This window comes from Citrus sinensis, chromosome 3 (genome assembly GCF_022201045.2).
Source record: "Citrus sinensis cultivar Valencia sweet orange chromosome 3, DVS_A1.0, whole genome shotgun sequence".
NCBI lineage: Eukaryota > Viridiplantae > Streptophyta > Magnoliopsida > Sapindales > Rutaceae > Citrus > Citrus sinensis.
This window is the reverse complement of record NC_068558.1, coordinates 8,465,266-8,479,509: the sequence shown is the minus strand read 5'-3', so window position 1 is coordinate 8,479,509 and position 14,244 is coordinate 8,465,266. Positions and strand designations below refer to the sequence as shown.

The window sequence follows — 14,244 nt, the reverse complement described above, 5'->3', positions numbered from 1 at the left end:
GAGAATATAATATTAATTACTAAATTTGACCTTATGGTATTAGAATTCTTTTTTAATACTTAATAACAACAACAATAATAAATTTTTCTTAAAAGTTAACTTAATTGTTAACTTGGACTTACATAAAGTCGTATATCATAGTTCACAATAATATTAATACATATTTATAAAATTATGATATTTATAATTTTATTTATTAAAATCATTATATCAATTATTTATTTAATAAATTATAAACATAAATCAATTATAGTATTTTTTTTAAACTTAAGAATTAAATGAATTTAAAAGATTCAATTTCAAGTTATTTGTAAAATCATAAAATTTTAAATTTATTTTTAATAAAGAGTGAAGCGTGCTTATTGTGGGATTTTTTCACATACTGTGCTTTTAAGGCTCGCGTGCCTAAAATTCTAAACTCGGCCCAACCCGCGTTCGTGTCATGCCGTGCTGCGTGCCCCATCAAAACATACCCGTACAGTGCCACGTGCCATCCAACCCATTGTTCTATCTTTAATTGTCAATACTGTAAAACATATTTGAGTTGAAAGCACTTTAGTTTTAATTGGATTACAAGAGTGTTTGAAAATGGGGGTGTAAGGAGCAGTATAAAAATAATTTAGTTCTGTACTAGTGTCCATGATAGTAATTTTAAGTAATAAAAATAATTTAAAAAAATGAGTGCGTAGGGTATTTGGATGGGTTTAAATACTATCATTCTTTATAAAATAATAAAAATAAATAAACTAAATTTCTGATGATTCACAAAATGCCAGAATTTAGCATATTAGATCTCGTTGGATGAACGAATACAGAAAAATAACAAAAATAAAATTGAATCCTATAGTTATTCATAATAATCCAATTAACAAATCTCTAAAGCTCAAATAAATACCAAGGACCCATGTTATGCTATCTACATGGACTAAAAAAACTACTCGAATAAGACTACCTTGCGTCCTTGCCTAAATAATGAAACTCCAGACAAGAAGCCAAATCAAAACAAAATACAAAGTAAGAAAGAAGTCTCCAAAACTAATAACCTCTTCTTTGACTGGAAATTCTCGCACAACATAGTCTAATACATCATTAAGAATTAGCATGTATTGAATTTCTAATCATTCAAATAACCATCCAATACTATAAATCTTCGGTGATTCAGTCCATTATAACATAGAAGATTACATGCAAGCTGAAAGTGGATATTGAAATGGTGTACATACCCTTATACAAAGTATCAATGGTACATAAAACAAACCTTTTTACAGCTCTGGACATATAATATAACATGTTAAGATGAGTGCTCGTCCATATGCATATATCAATTTCTTGTTCTGCTTAATTTCATTAAGCAAAATATGAATCGCACATACTGATAGTAATCAAGAACTCATGATCTGTAAATTATTAATGAAGGTGACGAAGCATCCAAGCAGGCAGCAGAGCGTTAGCTCGATGTCCTGTCGGAGTATCCTCATCCTCCTCTCCGCTGCCCCCTCCCATTTGGTAAGAGCTGCATGCATGCAGCGTATTAGAAATATTGCCACATTTTTAGTACTCTAATAATGTGATTATTGATTGATGGCGCAGAAATTAATTAAAGAGAGAGCCATAGAGAGTGACCTATTGGTCAATGTCTGCATTAGATGAACATTGGATGAGTTCCAGTCATGATTTAGCTGCTGCTGCTGTTCCCTGCACTGCGCCTCTTGGCTCAGTAGCTTCTCCTTTTCTTTTACCTTGTTTCAATTAATCAAATTATGTATAAAGTACGCAAAGATTTGTCAGAAACAAAATGGATATTTTATATATATATATATATATATATATATAGCTAGAGGGCTGATATTTGAGAATTGCGAAAGTGTACCTTCTTTGCAAGCAAGTTGTTTTGCTCTTTCAATAACTTGTCCTGTACATATAAGTAAATGAAGTTATAAAAACCTATGAAACAACTTTGCTGAAAACTAAAGCTCACCTATACATATTGTTAAGGATTAAACTCCCTAATCCTTTATAGGAGTTCACTTTAACCACAAAAGCTACTGCTGCAAAACTTTACAGAAGCCCATGGCTCTAACTCGGCTTAACTTATAATTAAAAGTTAGGTCAAAAGTTGAGGGTTGCTCAAGTCTCTTTTTTCCTAGTTCATGTCACATGGTAAGATATTATTAGTCCATTTGTGCAAGAGTTTGACTCCAGCACAATTTAGTATCCCATAAAACTAGCTCATACGAAAAGCTACCTTTAAGAGAACAAAGTTGCCCAAACTTAATATACTCAATCTTAGATCATGTGGGATTATTGCCTTAACAATGTTCACCAAGATAAGAAGAGTTTACAAGACAATCTCACAAACATGGATCCTAATGCATGAAGGAAACCCCCAATATACCCTTACTAATAAATTTCAAGTCCATGCATGAATGCTTCAGTGTCAAGACTATAATTGGGCTCCACACATCCTACGCGTATAGATGTTTTGCATGAACAACAATTAAAAATTAAAGAAGATTATGCGGTTCGGCCTCACCTTTTTCTGAAGCTCTGAAATGGATTGAAGCATGAGTTGGTTCTGCAAATGAAAGCTGATTTAATCAGTTGCATGTTTAATGGACCAAACAATGAAAGCTTATACTTTATAGTGAAATCACCTTTCTTGATCGAATGAGTTTAAGACCAGAATCAATCTGCTGCTCTACACTTTGAAGCTCTTTGAGACTTAAGTCTGCAAGATCCTCTCCCATGAAATGCCTGGAGATATTATATATCACGACTACATATGTCATTAATAGTTTAATTGATTTATTCGAAAACTTGCGTTCATGTGCATACTTTTGATTTCTTTGTAAAACCTCCATCCTAGCTTTAAGCTTGGAATATTCCAATGTCCAGTTTCCCTGTGACAATATATATTATATATGGCATTGTTAACATATAGCTCGAACAATAAAGTACAATATGCCAATACTGTTTCGAGATGCTTTTAGAAAAGAACTCATGAATTGCGAATTTGGCCATAAAATAGGTGGCATACATTTGGTTCAATCTCATTTGCTTGAAGCTGCCTCTCCGCATAACAATACCTCTCATATCGTTCAAGGATTCTTTCCATGCTGATACCAAAACAAAAATAATGTTATGCTTGTAAGAACATAGAAGTATAATATTCTAGGTCAAAGTATGTGAAAGAGTTCCGAATTAAATAAATTAACTAGAGCAATATATGCCTGGCAGTACATTAATGCATTGAAACTCTTAAAATATCATATAGCTTCAATTCAAATTCGTTAACATTCAAGATAACAGTTCCACGATGTTGAAAGTGTGATTAAAAATAGAAAGGAAGAAGGCAAGAAAGGCAGCCAAAAGTTGGTGTCTTTCAAGAAGTCAAGAAAAGCAGCCAAAATTCAGTGCCTTCCTTGAATAATTTGCCCTGATTATAGACAAGTTTTGCATATAAAAGGAAGAGAGGAAGAAGAACATGTTATCGAGAAGCATTCAAAATTTAGAGAGCTGAACAATCTAATGCGAGTTAAGCATTGAGTGAGTATTAGGAACCTTTAGTATTTTTGGTGTATTAGGGTCTGAGTGAGAAATTTTTTTTCTGAAAATGTGGTTGTAACTATTTTTTACATAGTAATTGTTTTTTGTTGTCTTTTGACAATGACCATGGTTTTTCTATAAATTTAGAGTTTTCTACATAAATATTGAATTTTGAGTTTCATATTGTTTTCCACTTAATTTTTCTATTAATTTGTTACTTGAAAAATTTGCTTAGAGTAATCTTGGAAGGAATCTCAATTTGTAACAGTGTTATTAGAGCCATTAGTTGAATGTTTGGTGTCAGGATATATATTACTATTGATGTATACAATACTGTTCACATAAAGTAGTGGGAGCCTATCCAAATAGTCTTTGGTGAATATCAAAGATTGTTGTACAAAGCAAATATGTAGGGATTGAAGTTTTCAAGTCTACTGAAAATCGAAATAAAAAAATTGATGAGAAAATCAACTTTGGCTTGTGGCAAATTTAAGTCAATGATGTATTAATTCAATTTGGGCTACGCAAGGCATTGAAAGGGAAGCCACCCCCTGCTTCTAGTAGTGACCTTGGAAAAACTAGTATAAGCGATGAAGATTGGGAAGAGTTGGATGATACAGCTGCAAGTCATACGACTATGTCTAGCAAAAACTATTTTACAAATGTAAGAAATGTTTTGACGGCGAAAGAGCTTTAGGAAAGACCAGAAAAGTTGTATCAGACAAAAAGCATTTCAAATCAGTTGTACATGAAGGAGCAATTTCACGCATTGCTAATGGCTGAAGGTACAAATTTTTTTTATCACCTCAGTATTCTCAACCGTTCTGTGACAGAACTAGAAGCCATTGGAGTTAAAATTAAAAATGAAGACAAGGCGCTTAGGCTATTGTGTCACTTTCAATTTCCTACAAGCTCTTGTTACTTACTTTAATATATAGAAAAGAGACAACATGTATTGAAAAAGCTACTACGATAGGTCTTGAAAAACTTACTTGTACTTTACTCTCAGAAGAAAGAAGAATAGTGAAAGTGTTAAAACTACAGATGTCTCGTCTTTGGCAATTATAGGAAATTGGAAGAAAGATAACTCTTAAAGACAAAAGACTTAGCTGGGTGTGGACAATCGAGACACCGAAAAACAGATTATCAAACGAGAAATAGAGCAGGGTTGGAAAATGGCTCCAAATCAAATACTGACTGATTGCTAGTGGTAACTGGTAAGTCACTCATCGTCATGGGAGACGATGATCCCTTATAAAATAGATGATGAAGACATTATCATAGTATGCCACTAGCACCATGAGAGGGAATGTACTACTACTAATGGGTCCGCAAAAATTTGCACTTACGGTATGATTGGTATTAATGTAGGGAGTGTGGTGGAAGTTATGTTGATGGTTGATGAACTTCCAGAAAAGCCAATATGGAAGTTGTATCAAAAATTTAAATGAGATATTTAGATAAGTGCCGATGTAAAATTCTTGGAATTGGTAATTAATTCTAAGTGAGCATACTCTTTATGATGGAGTATGATAATTCTTTATATTGAGTATTATGGTGGAGATTGTTGAAAGTGTGATTGAAAAAAAAAAAAAAGAGGAAGAAGTTAAGAAAGGCAGCCAAAATTCGGTGCCTTCCTTGAATAATTTGCCTTGATTGTAGGCAAGTTTTGCATATAAAAGGAAGAGAAGAAGAAGAGCATGTTATCCAGAGAAGCATTCAAAATCTAGAGAGCTGAACAATCTAATGCAAGTTAAGCATTAAGTCAGTATTAGGAAGCTTTAGTATTTTGGATGTATTTGGGGTTTGGGTGAGAGAAAATTATTTCTAAAAATGTGGTTGTAACAATTTTTTACATAGTAAATATTTTTTTTGTTGTCTTTTGACAATGAACATGGTTTTTCTCCAAACTTGAAGTTTTCCACGTAAATCTTATATTGTGATATTGGTATTGTTCTCCACTTAATTTTTCTATTAATTTGTTACTTGACAAATTTACTTAGAGTAATCTTGGAAGGAATCTTAATTTTCTAACACAGGAGAAGTGAGATCTAAATCAAAGTATGCAAAAAAGTTTAGAATTATATTAGTTAACACAATTCAAAATCATTACCATTTAAGATACTAATTCCAGGAGAAGTGAGATCTAAATAAAAGTATGTGAAAGAGTTTAGAATAAAAGTAGTTAACAAGAACAATGTATGCATGGTAGTACATTATTGCTTTGACTCTCTTAAAAAATTCATATAACTTCAATTCAAATTCATTAACATGCAAGATAATAGTTTTAGGAGAAGTGAAACTAGTTTGTGTGCAGACCAGATTCTTCTCATATGGTAATGTAGTGTGGACTTATTCATGCATAGGTTTGACTTTGATACCATATAGAAACTCATAAGCTTAAATTATATTTAAAACCTAACTCTGAAGTGGAAGATTGCCGAAGCCTTGTAGAGTTAACCTAAAAAAAAATTCAAGATAATACACGTCTTTTACTCGATGCTGTGCCCTTGTCTTTGTCTTTTTACTATTGGCATTTTTATCATTTGTTAGGCAATTAGGGACTCCAGTTCCTCGGAGCAGCCCTTTGATAATCTGTAGACTTAATTTTTAGTTTCTAACACTGTACAGGACAGCATAATTGTAACAAGACAGAAGAAAATCTGAGGTCGGGAACAATCTTGATTTTGTTCCAATTATTGTAACTTAAAACAGAATCTGTAAATTAAAATATCTTCTGCGCTTAATTAACTGTGTGACCAAAAGCTTAACTATTGACTGCAGCGACATGAATACAATACTACAGTCTGACATGATCAGAATATACGTGGATTCAACCAAAGACAAATGAAGAAATTACCAAGAAACTCACTGAGATAGAAATGGCACATGAAACTTTAAAAATAAATAAATAAATAAATAAAAGACCTTAACTTCAATATCATGTGAGCAGGTGAGACTAATTTATAGATTGAAATGCGATATACTAACACTGCTCCCAAAGCGCCTAGCTTGTTGTAGACAAAATAATGCATGATAAAATTCGGTTTGATATTGTTCCAAGAATGCATGATACACTATTTTGTATACAGTATATTATATGTTGAAACACCTACGTCGGCAATAGTGCACATAGCTGAAAGATCTGCCTAAAATTGAGATTCAGACGGAAGACAATACAAAAATGAAATCATGAAAAATCTAACCATCAATTCCGGACAAACCAAATTGTGACACCAATTTGGGAATAAACGGTGACGATCATCAACTTCATTCCAGGGATTACAAATGACACTAGATGATTTTGAAATTAATGAACCAAAAAGCAGATAGGTTGCCTGATCACTTTGTTGTTATTGTTTTAAGGAGGAGAAAATTTTAGACAGAACAGACGTAGTACATAATAAATCCATGAGCTTTTGACTCGTGATGAATAAAACAGTATGGCTATCATCAACCCATCGCAAGGCTGTAACAATGCAAAGGAGGATGAAAGGAGGAAGTAATGGTGGTATCATCAATAGTGATGAATATGTGAATCACATCATCATGGAAGGGGCCGTGGGAGTGAATAATGAAACGCACTAAAAGAAAGCCAATATGAAGTGGAAACACGCCTCAAGGAGGCTAAGGACGATAAAAATCACAATAAAATTGGTAAGAATGAACAAAACTCAAAATCTGCAAAATCAATGAAAAATTAGACGATTAGTAAATATTGTTCTGGGAAGTGTGTCAATCATATCCCAAAATCAGGACTCGATTTCTTTTCATACGGGCGTGTAAGAGAAGGTCAGTGTGCATGTTAAATTATCTCGTGAGAAAATACTTCGGTAGAGAAAAAGAATAACGCTTACAATAGTAATAATAAAACCCGCATGCAAAGAACGTAAGTTGAGTTCAATTTTTCTATTTTTTAAGATAAAGCAAACTAATGGCCTCACCTTGAAGAACTTTATCAAATCAATTGCAATTAGAGAACTAAATTAAATAATCAGGATTTAACTGGCTTAATAACATAAATCTGTAAGTCAATAACTTAAAAAATTATTGTACTCAATCCGAACTTGAGAAGTACCATTGTTTCTCTTTCCACATTGCTTTAATAAGGGTAGTAACATAAAACTATGATGATGGGATTATCACACAATGTGAAAACAATAAGAGCATTAATGATTAATAATAATTTCAGTAGGAAAACTGTGGATCTCCCTTATTTTGATCTTGTACTAAAATATTACCTATATCTTTTCATGCACAGTTTATAAGAAGTTTAATGAATACCAGCTCACTGCTACGGAATAATGTTTTGTGCTTGATATTTAATTAGCCACCCTTCATAGTAAAAGTTTTCATGGCAAGAAGTGTTACAACCAAAATAACACTTAAATCCTTATGGATTTTTTTGGAAACAATAATTATAAATTCCCTCCTTTTTTGAAAATATAAATTATCATCATTTTTTTTTTCAATGACCAAGTATATCTCAAACTTAACCACAAGTAAAGGAGGTGAAATAATATTTTCAATTATTGAGAGATCTAAAATTTCATTACAATTAGTTTGAGATTCAAGGACGAACCTATGCTTTTTAATGAGTATGGGCTAATTTATAGGGTTATAGTAATGTTAAATATTAGTGCATATAAAGGAGTGAAAAAACACATATATAAGTGACATGAAATCAGAACTTTTCAAAAAAATAAGGATGGGAAAAGAACCATACGCAACTCGAGGTCAATGCAAAACCAAGTATTTTGGCTTGGCTCGAGTTGAGCATGTTTTCTAAACATAGGGCAGCCCGACATATGCTTAAAAAAATAAAAAATATATATACTATTTTAATAAAAGTACACTTTTTTACATGCATTTAACCCACCCATAATGTATATTTAAAGTTTTAAGTTCTTTAAACACAACTTTTAAAGTATATTCTAACAAAAATAGTTTTTCATAAAAGTAAATTTATCAAACATAGTGAAAAAAAATTAAAAGAAAATAGAATGTAAAATTCATGTTTTTTGGGTCAGCCTAACAAAAGACATGCTAGGGCTGGGCTCGGGCTTAATATAAATTATTAAAAAAATTACACTGTAAAAATTTATAAGTAATGCTAAATATCCCAATTTTTTTATCTCAAAAAATTACCTTAAATGATGTGGCATTCATTAATTGTTCGATGAGATAATACAATGATTTGGGATTCATTCATTCACTTGGATCTTGTAAAGTTACCAACCATGCAATAAATACTATATCATTTGGGATAAAATTTAGAATAAAAAAATTTGAGATATCTATCATTACTTAGAATTTATCTATGAAATTTCTTTTAATTTCATCGTTAGAGAATGTGAAATATTTGAATAATTAATATAATGAAAAGAAAAAGAGTAAGTATGATCGTAAATTTAAAAAAATCATGAAATTATGAAAATATTGCTAATTGTTACTCTATTGTATTTTATAACTTTTTAACACTAATGATGATGTTACAAAATATTGATGTACTTTTCTTTCAAGTAGATCAAATCATAATATTTTTGTAATAAGTTTAAGTACTAACAAACTTTTATTTCCTAATTATTTCAATTAATCATTTTATAAAATAAATCTTTAACTCTGATTGAAGAAAATTACAGTTGAATTGCAGACATAATTGAAAATCAAATAAAAAAATCTATTCTTTTATGAAATATTATAAAATCTGAAGGCGTATTCATGAAATTTAACTACACTTACAACGAATAAAAGATACCTAGGTATATTTAAGTAAAAATAGATAAATATACGCACGAGAAATAATAATTAAAGACAAAATGAGTATATAAATTTGAGCATTGGAAGATACATGATAATGTGTAACCACTGACCATTATGAATTAGATAAATAAATAATGAATACAATAAATATAGAGGAATAATAGGTTCTGAAAAATCTAGAATTTAAGTTTAGCAGATTAGATGTCACTCAAAATCAAATCAATCCATGGATAAAGGTTTTCATTGCAACTTGCAGCGTACTCAATATCATGAGAATCCACTATTTCAAAAGAGAAATTTCTTATAAAAATTATATTTGATAAGAAAGATAAAAACACTAATTTTGAATGAAACTATTTGTGATAAAGATATCAATAGATGACTTTTAATAATTTATCAAACTATAATACACATGCATATATAAACATTTTTTGATTATTGCAAATATTTTCCCTGTAATATGTGCAAAGCTCTCAGAAGAGGTGTGAACTACAAATGAATGAAAGAATAATTTTTCCCCCCTTCAATTTGTTACTTCACTCGATTGCTTTTAGTATATTTTACTGTTCTTTTTCTGTTAAGAATTCCAAGAAATGTAAAGAGATTGAAAATGCAATTGATTTGAAAACAAAAAAAAAAGGAAATCATAGTGGAGGTAAAACTAATGCTATGTTCATCTTCTACATTAATTCTTTCGATATTTAGAGAAAAAAACTACACATATTTGCATGAATCTAACCAACTGGTGTCATATCACAAATAAAAGTATAAAACACAAAAAAAATTACTGGTCATCTTTTTAGAATATGATATTGTTGAAGTTAACAAAATTATTTATCCACTTACTACTAAAATTATATGGAAATTTATTGAGAGCAAGATGAGACTTGCTGTGTTTAAGAATTAACTATTATTATTATTATTATTATTTTGATATGAAAGTAAACCTTTCAAATGTAAAACCAAGTGTACTTTTAATATAAAAAACTAAGTGTAAAACTTCTAGCTCTTGATGCTAATATTAAGCTAGAACTGTATTTGCTTCAGATTTAAAGCAACTTTTTTTTGGCCCCCGAGAAGAGATGTGAAGCATCTAATAATGCTGAACTTGTTCATCCAAAAAGAAAAAAAAAAACAGTGACCAAAGATAGTGCTCATCGGGCCTCTTGTTACAGCTCAAGGCAGATCATTAAGAATACTCATTAAAGCTTTTAGTTAACAAGGAAACGACCAAAACTTTGATCCTAGAATTGTGTGGGTTTATAGGTAAATTCTTCTCTATTTCATTCAATTAAAAAGAAAAGAAAAATTGACTACACATTGAGTCTTAAATTTTTGATTTTTTCAAAAGGTTAGAATTCTCTCCTTTGTTTTTTTCTTTCTTGTTTTTTTTTAATTTTTCAAATTTGATTAAAAAAATTAGTTTAAATGTAAATAAAATTAAAAAAAAATCTACTTAATTATCAATATCAAAATTTAAAACTCAATTTTAACCATTCATTTAACGAGTGTGCTCAAGAATAGAATCTTTATCCATTTGAGAAACGAGTGTGCTCAAGAATAAATGACCTAAAGAATATAATCAAATTTAATCAAAAACCCATATGCATGTGATGTAACACACACACACACACACACACACAAACCCCCTCCCCCCCACCCACCCACCGACCCACGCATACACACACGCACACACATATTCCCCGTCTGTTTGATGCATGATGACCATGAGACATAAGGACAAAAGGAGAGAGAAGACTGAAGAGAACACAACTCAAATCCCAAAAAGCTAGCCTATTATGGGCAATCAATCTTAAAGCCTCAAATGGAGTAAACTAATAGAAACAATAGTTATGCTATTATTTGGCAAAACCAAACAAGTCTTTTCTTATGTATGAATGAATGAATATAGAAAGAAACACCAGATAGAATACCCTAATTTTTGTTAAAAATTAAAAAAAAAAAAAATTAAAACTAGTACTACTATTACTACATCGTACTCTCCTAGGGATTGAGATTTTTCTTCTCTCCCACCGTCGTCTCACAAGCTGCCTCACAGCAAGCTACCAGCTGTACTTATATGATAATTGTTATATGCATTAAATTTAAGACGAAATTAAGTCACACAAAATAAACTTTATATATATATATACTGTAAATCCTTATTTCTATTACACTATAAATACTCATGAAATATATAGAGTCATTATTCTTATTGAAACAATAAAAAAATAAAAGGAAGCACTTACCATGAATCAGTAGAGTATTCAAAGAGCTTGCCTTTAGTGGAGAAGACGATCAAAGCAACTTCAGCGTCACAAAGCACAGAGATCTCATGGGCTTTTTTCAATAAACCAGACCTTCTCTTAGAGAAAGTCACTTGTCTATTGATCTTGTTCTCTATCCTCTTCAGCTGCACCCTTCCTCTCCCCATATTAACTATCTATTAATAATTATCACCAGCAATTCTCCACTCTAGTTAGAACACCCTTAATTAGCTATCTTTTTTTGGGAAAAAAAAAAAAACCAAACAATCAAACAAAACGCACCATCAAGAATTAACATGTGTGTGTGTGTGTGTGTTTATATATATAACAAAAAAACAAAAATGAAAAATAATCAAAGAATCAAGAAGCTAGAAAGAGATCCTTTACAAAGAAACTTGCAGGCTTCTTCTGGGTATCTCTCTAATCTCTGTACTTTTATAGAAAAAGAGATTAGAGCAGGTAGTGAGTAGTGTGCTGCAGAACTTTTGCTATTTATGTAAAAATAGAAAGGAGGGCCATATTTATAGAAAGAGGGAGGAGGATTGAAAGAAAAAAATTAAAAAAACCACTACATTTGGGTTTGATTTAGAAAAAGGTGGTGTTGTAAAACCAGGTGGTTTCGTCAAATGCGTTGTCGATTTTCTATTGGGCTGAGGTCCTGAAACAGTCGTTATTGTCTGCTCTTCTAGAGGTTTTTCTTATTTTTTTATTTTTTATTTTTTGGACGGATGTTCTTTCAAGAGTTAAGATCACAAAAGTCATCAGTAAATAGAAATGTCCGTACAATTACATCTAGTGCTCTTCCGGAAATAATAATAATAATAATAAATTAATTTCTTTAGACTTTTTTTTAATTATTATTATTATTATTATTTTTAACAATTCTTTAGCTAACAGAATTTTGATTTGATGCACAATATCAGCTCCCTCAGTTGGTAACCCCTCTTTTGATCGCTTTCTCTCACTTGATTTGCTAATTTTATGTTGGACGGTGCTGACAGAATTCTTACCAGAATCTGCATTTGTGGTTGTTGCTGTGGGATGTTTGGATCTTTCTTGCAACACCAATCATATGACATCATGCTTTAGTTTCTTCATCCTTTTTTTTTTTTTTTACTTTTTTTCTAGTTATATATATATATATATATATATCTATTTTACTTGTAAAACTAATTTTGATTATTTACTTTTCTTGTACTCATATTAAATACTAATTTCTTTGAATACTTTTTTATTAAGTAACATAAAAAATAACTCCATACTAGAATAAGTTAATTTCTTAACTCGAATTTGAACTGATCATACAGCTTCTTAATATTTGGTAAGAAACTTTATAAAATTATCAAAAACTTTTACCTGAAACTGATAGATCAAAAATTATTGAGAATTCTCTTCTTAACTGAATTTTTCGTAAGCAAAATACAAATAGAGCGAGAGGTAGTTATTAAATAAGAATTTATAAAAAAATTAAGTTTTAGTCATAGATTGTATATCAATAATAGATTAGACAAGGAGTGTAAGGTCTTTAAAAACTAAAAAAAGATATTAATTCATCTATTGACCGTTATAATTTCTCCTTTTCCATTATAATATGTAAACCATAAGTTTTTAGCAAATAATGAAATGTAACTTAGGGATTGCCTTTAGTTAAAAGGTTCAAAAAGGTAAATAAAACTACTCTTTTTGTTTTACAGCAAACATGGGTGGCTATCATCTTTTCAAAATTTCATATGCTTATAAAAGAAATATGTTGACGAGAAATACGCCTAATCAACCACTATAGTACAATGCCCTAGTCTGGGCACTGTAAGGTGATATGATAGTTAACAAAATTATTAAAACTTAAATATCTAAAATGCCCAAGTTATAAGATATAGTATCCAAAAGTATCATAATCACAACTTTAGAAATAATATGTCTTTTATGGCCATGAATAATACATTGTAGCTAATGCAGGATACAAAATTTATCTCCTACTTTTTTTTTCGGGGGGAGGGGGGATAAACCCTGATAAAGCAAGGAAAATAATATTAAATAAAAATCAAAAGAGATTACAACTCACGGGTTACAAAGAACCTACCCCAAAAAATCCAACAAAGAATATAAATTTATTTTTTTATTTTATATGGTATATTTTATTATCTTTGTACGTATACATATTAGATCGTCATGTGGGTTTTAATCAGGATTATATATACATATCTTAAACCACATCAATATATATATTTTGTATCTCTAATTAATTCGATCATTGAAATATTGTTGTAATATTCGCATAATAGACTCTTGAGAAAAAAATAATAATAATAAAATGGTAGTACAAAATGCAGATGGCCAAAAGAGAGAGAGCTAAAATTGTTCAATTTTAAAAATTTTAAATCCCATAATTAATTTGACAACTTATAATGGTATTGAAGAGAGTAGGAAGAATTTTGAAGACTTTCAATGGCATTGCCACTAGGTAGATGCCGCCAAGAAGGGATAACGCAGCAACAATCACGGACGACCACTTGGCACTTGCTCCTCGGCAAAATGCAAAACAAGAACAGAGCAAAACCATATCCATCCACCAAATTAATCAAAGACCAAAAAATAAAACGGGCACAAAATTACTGATAACTTATTAACAACAACAAAGATCATAAATAAAAAATCAAATGTTCGTGGC

At 30.6% G+C, this 14,244-nt stretch overlaps 1 protein-coding gene across 4 annotated transcripts; it reads right to left on the bottom strand.

The window, feature by feature from the left end:
* Positions 1-1,086: 1,086 nt before the first annotated feature.
* Positions 1,087-12,129, bottom strand: LOC102612359 (truncated transcription factor CAULIFLOWER A). Of its 4 annotated transcripts, none has more exons than XM_006477652.4 (9): positions 11,964-12,129; positions 11,559-11,784; positions 3,038-3,116; positions 2,836-2,900; positions 2,655-2,754; positions 2,534-2,575; positions 1,871-1,912; positions 1,624-1,739; positions 1,087-1,513 (listed from the first exon to the last, which is right to left on the bottom strand). In XM_006477652.4, the coding sequence occupies exons 2-9, from the start codon at positions 11,741-11,743 to the stop codon at positions 1,408-1,410; spliced, it is 735 nt and encodes a 244-aa protein (XP_006477715.1). In that variant the 5' UTR covers positions 11,744-11,784; positions 11,964-12,129; the 3' UTR covers positions 1,087-1,407. The 4 variants fall into 4 exon arrangements, with proteins under 4 accessions (XP_006477715.1, XP_006477716.1, XP_006477718.1 ...); XM_006477653.4 differs by having other exon boundaries at positions 11,559-11,811; positions 11,964-12,125; XM_006477655.4 differs by having other exon boundaries at positions 11,559-11,752; positions 11,964-12,123.
* Between the last annotated feature and the right edge of the window lie 2,115 nt (positions 12,130-14,244).

Coding starts and splice junctions, on each gene's coding strand:
- LOC102612359 (XM_006477652.4), bottom strand. CDS start 11,743: ATGGGGAGAGGAAGGGTGCAGCTGAAGAGGATAGAGAACAAGATCAAT. Junction 1,913..2,533: donor TTTCAGAGCTTCAGAAAAAG/GTGAGGCCGAAC, acceptor TTATATGTACAG/GACAAGTTATTGAAAGAGCA. Junction 1,740..1,870: donor ACAACTTGCTTGCAAAGAAG/GTACACTTTCGC, acceptor AATTGAAACAAG/GTAAAAGAAAAGGAGAAGCT.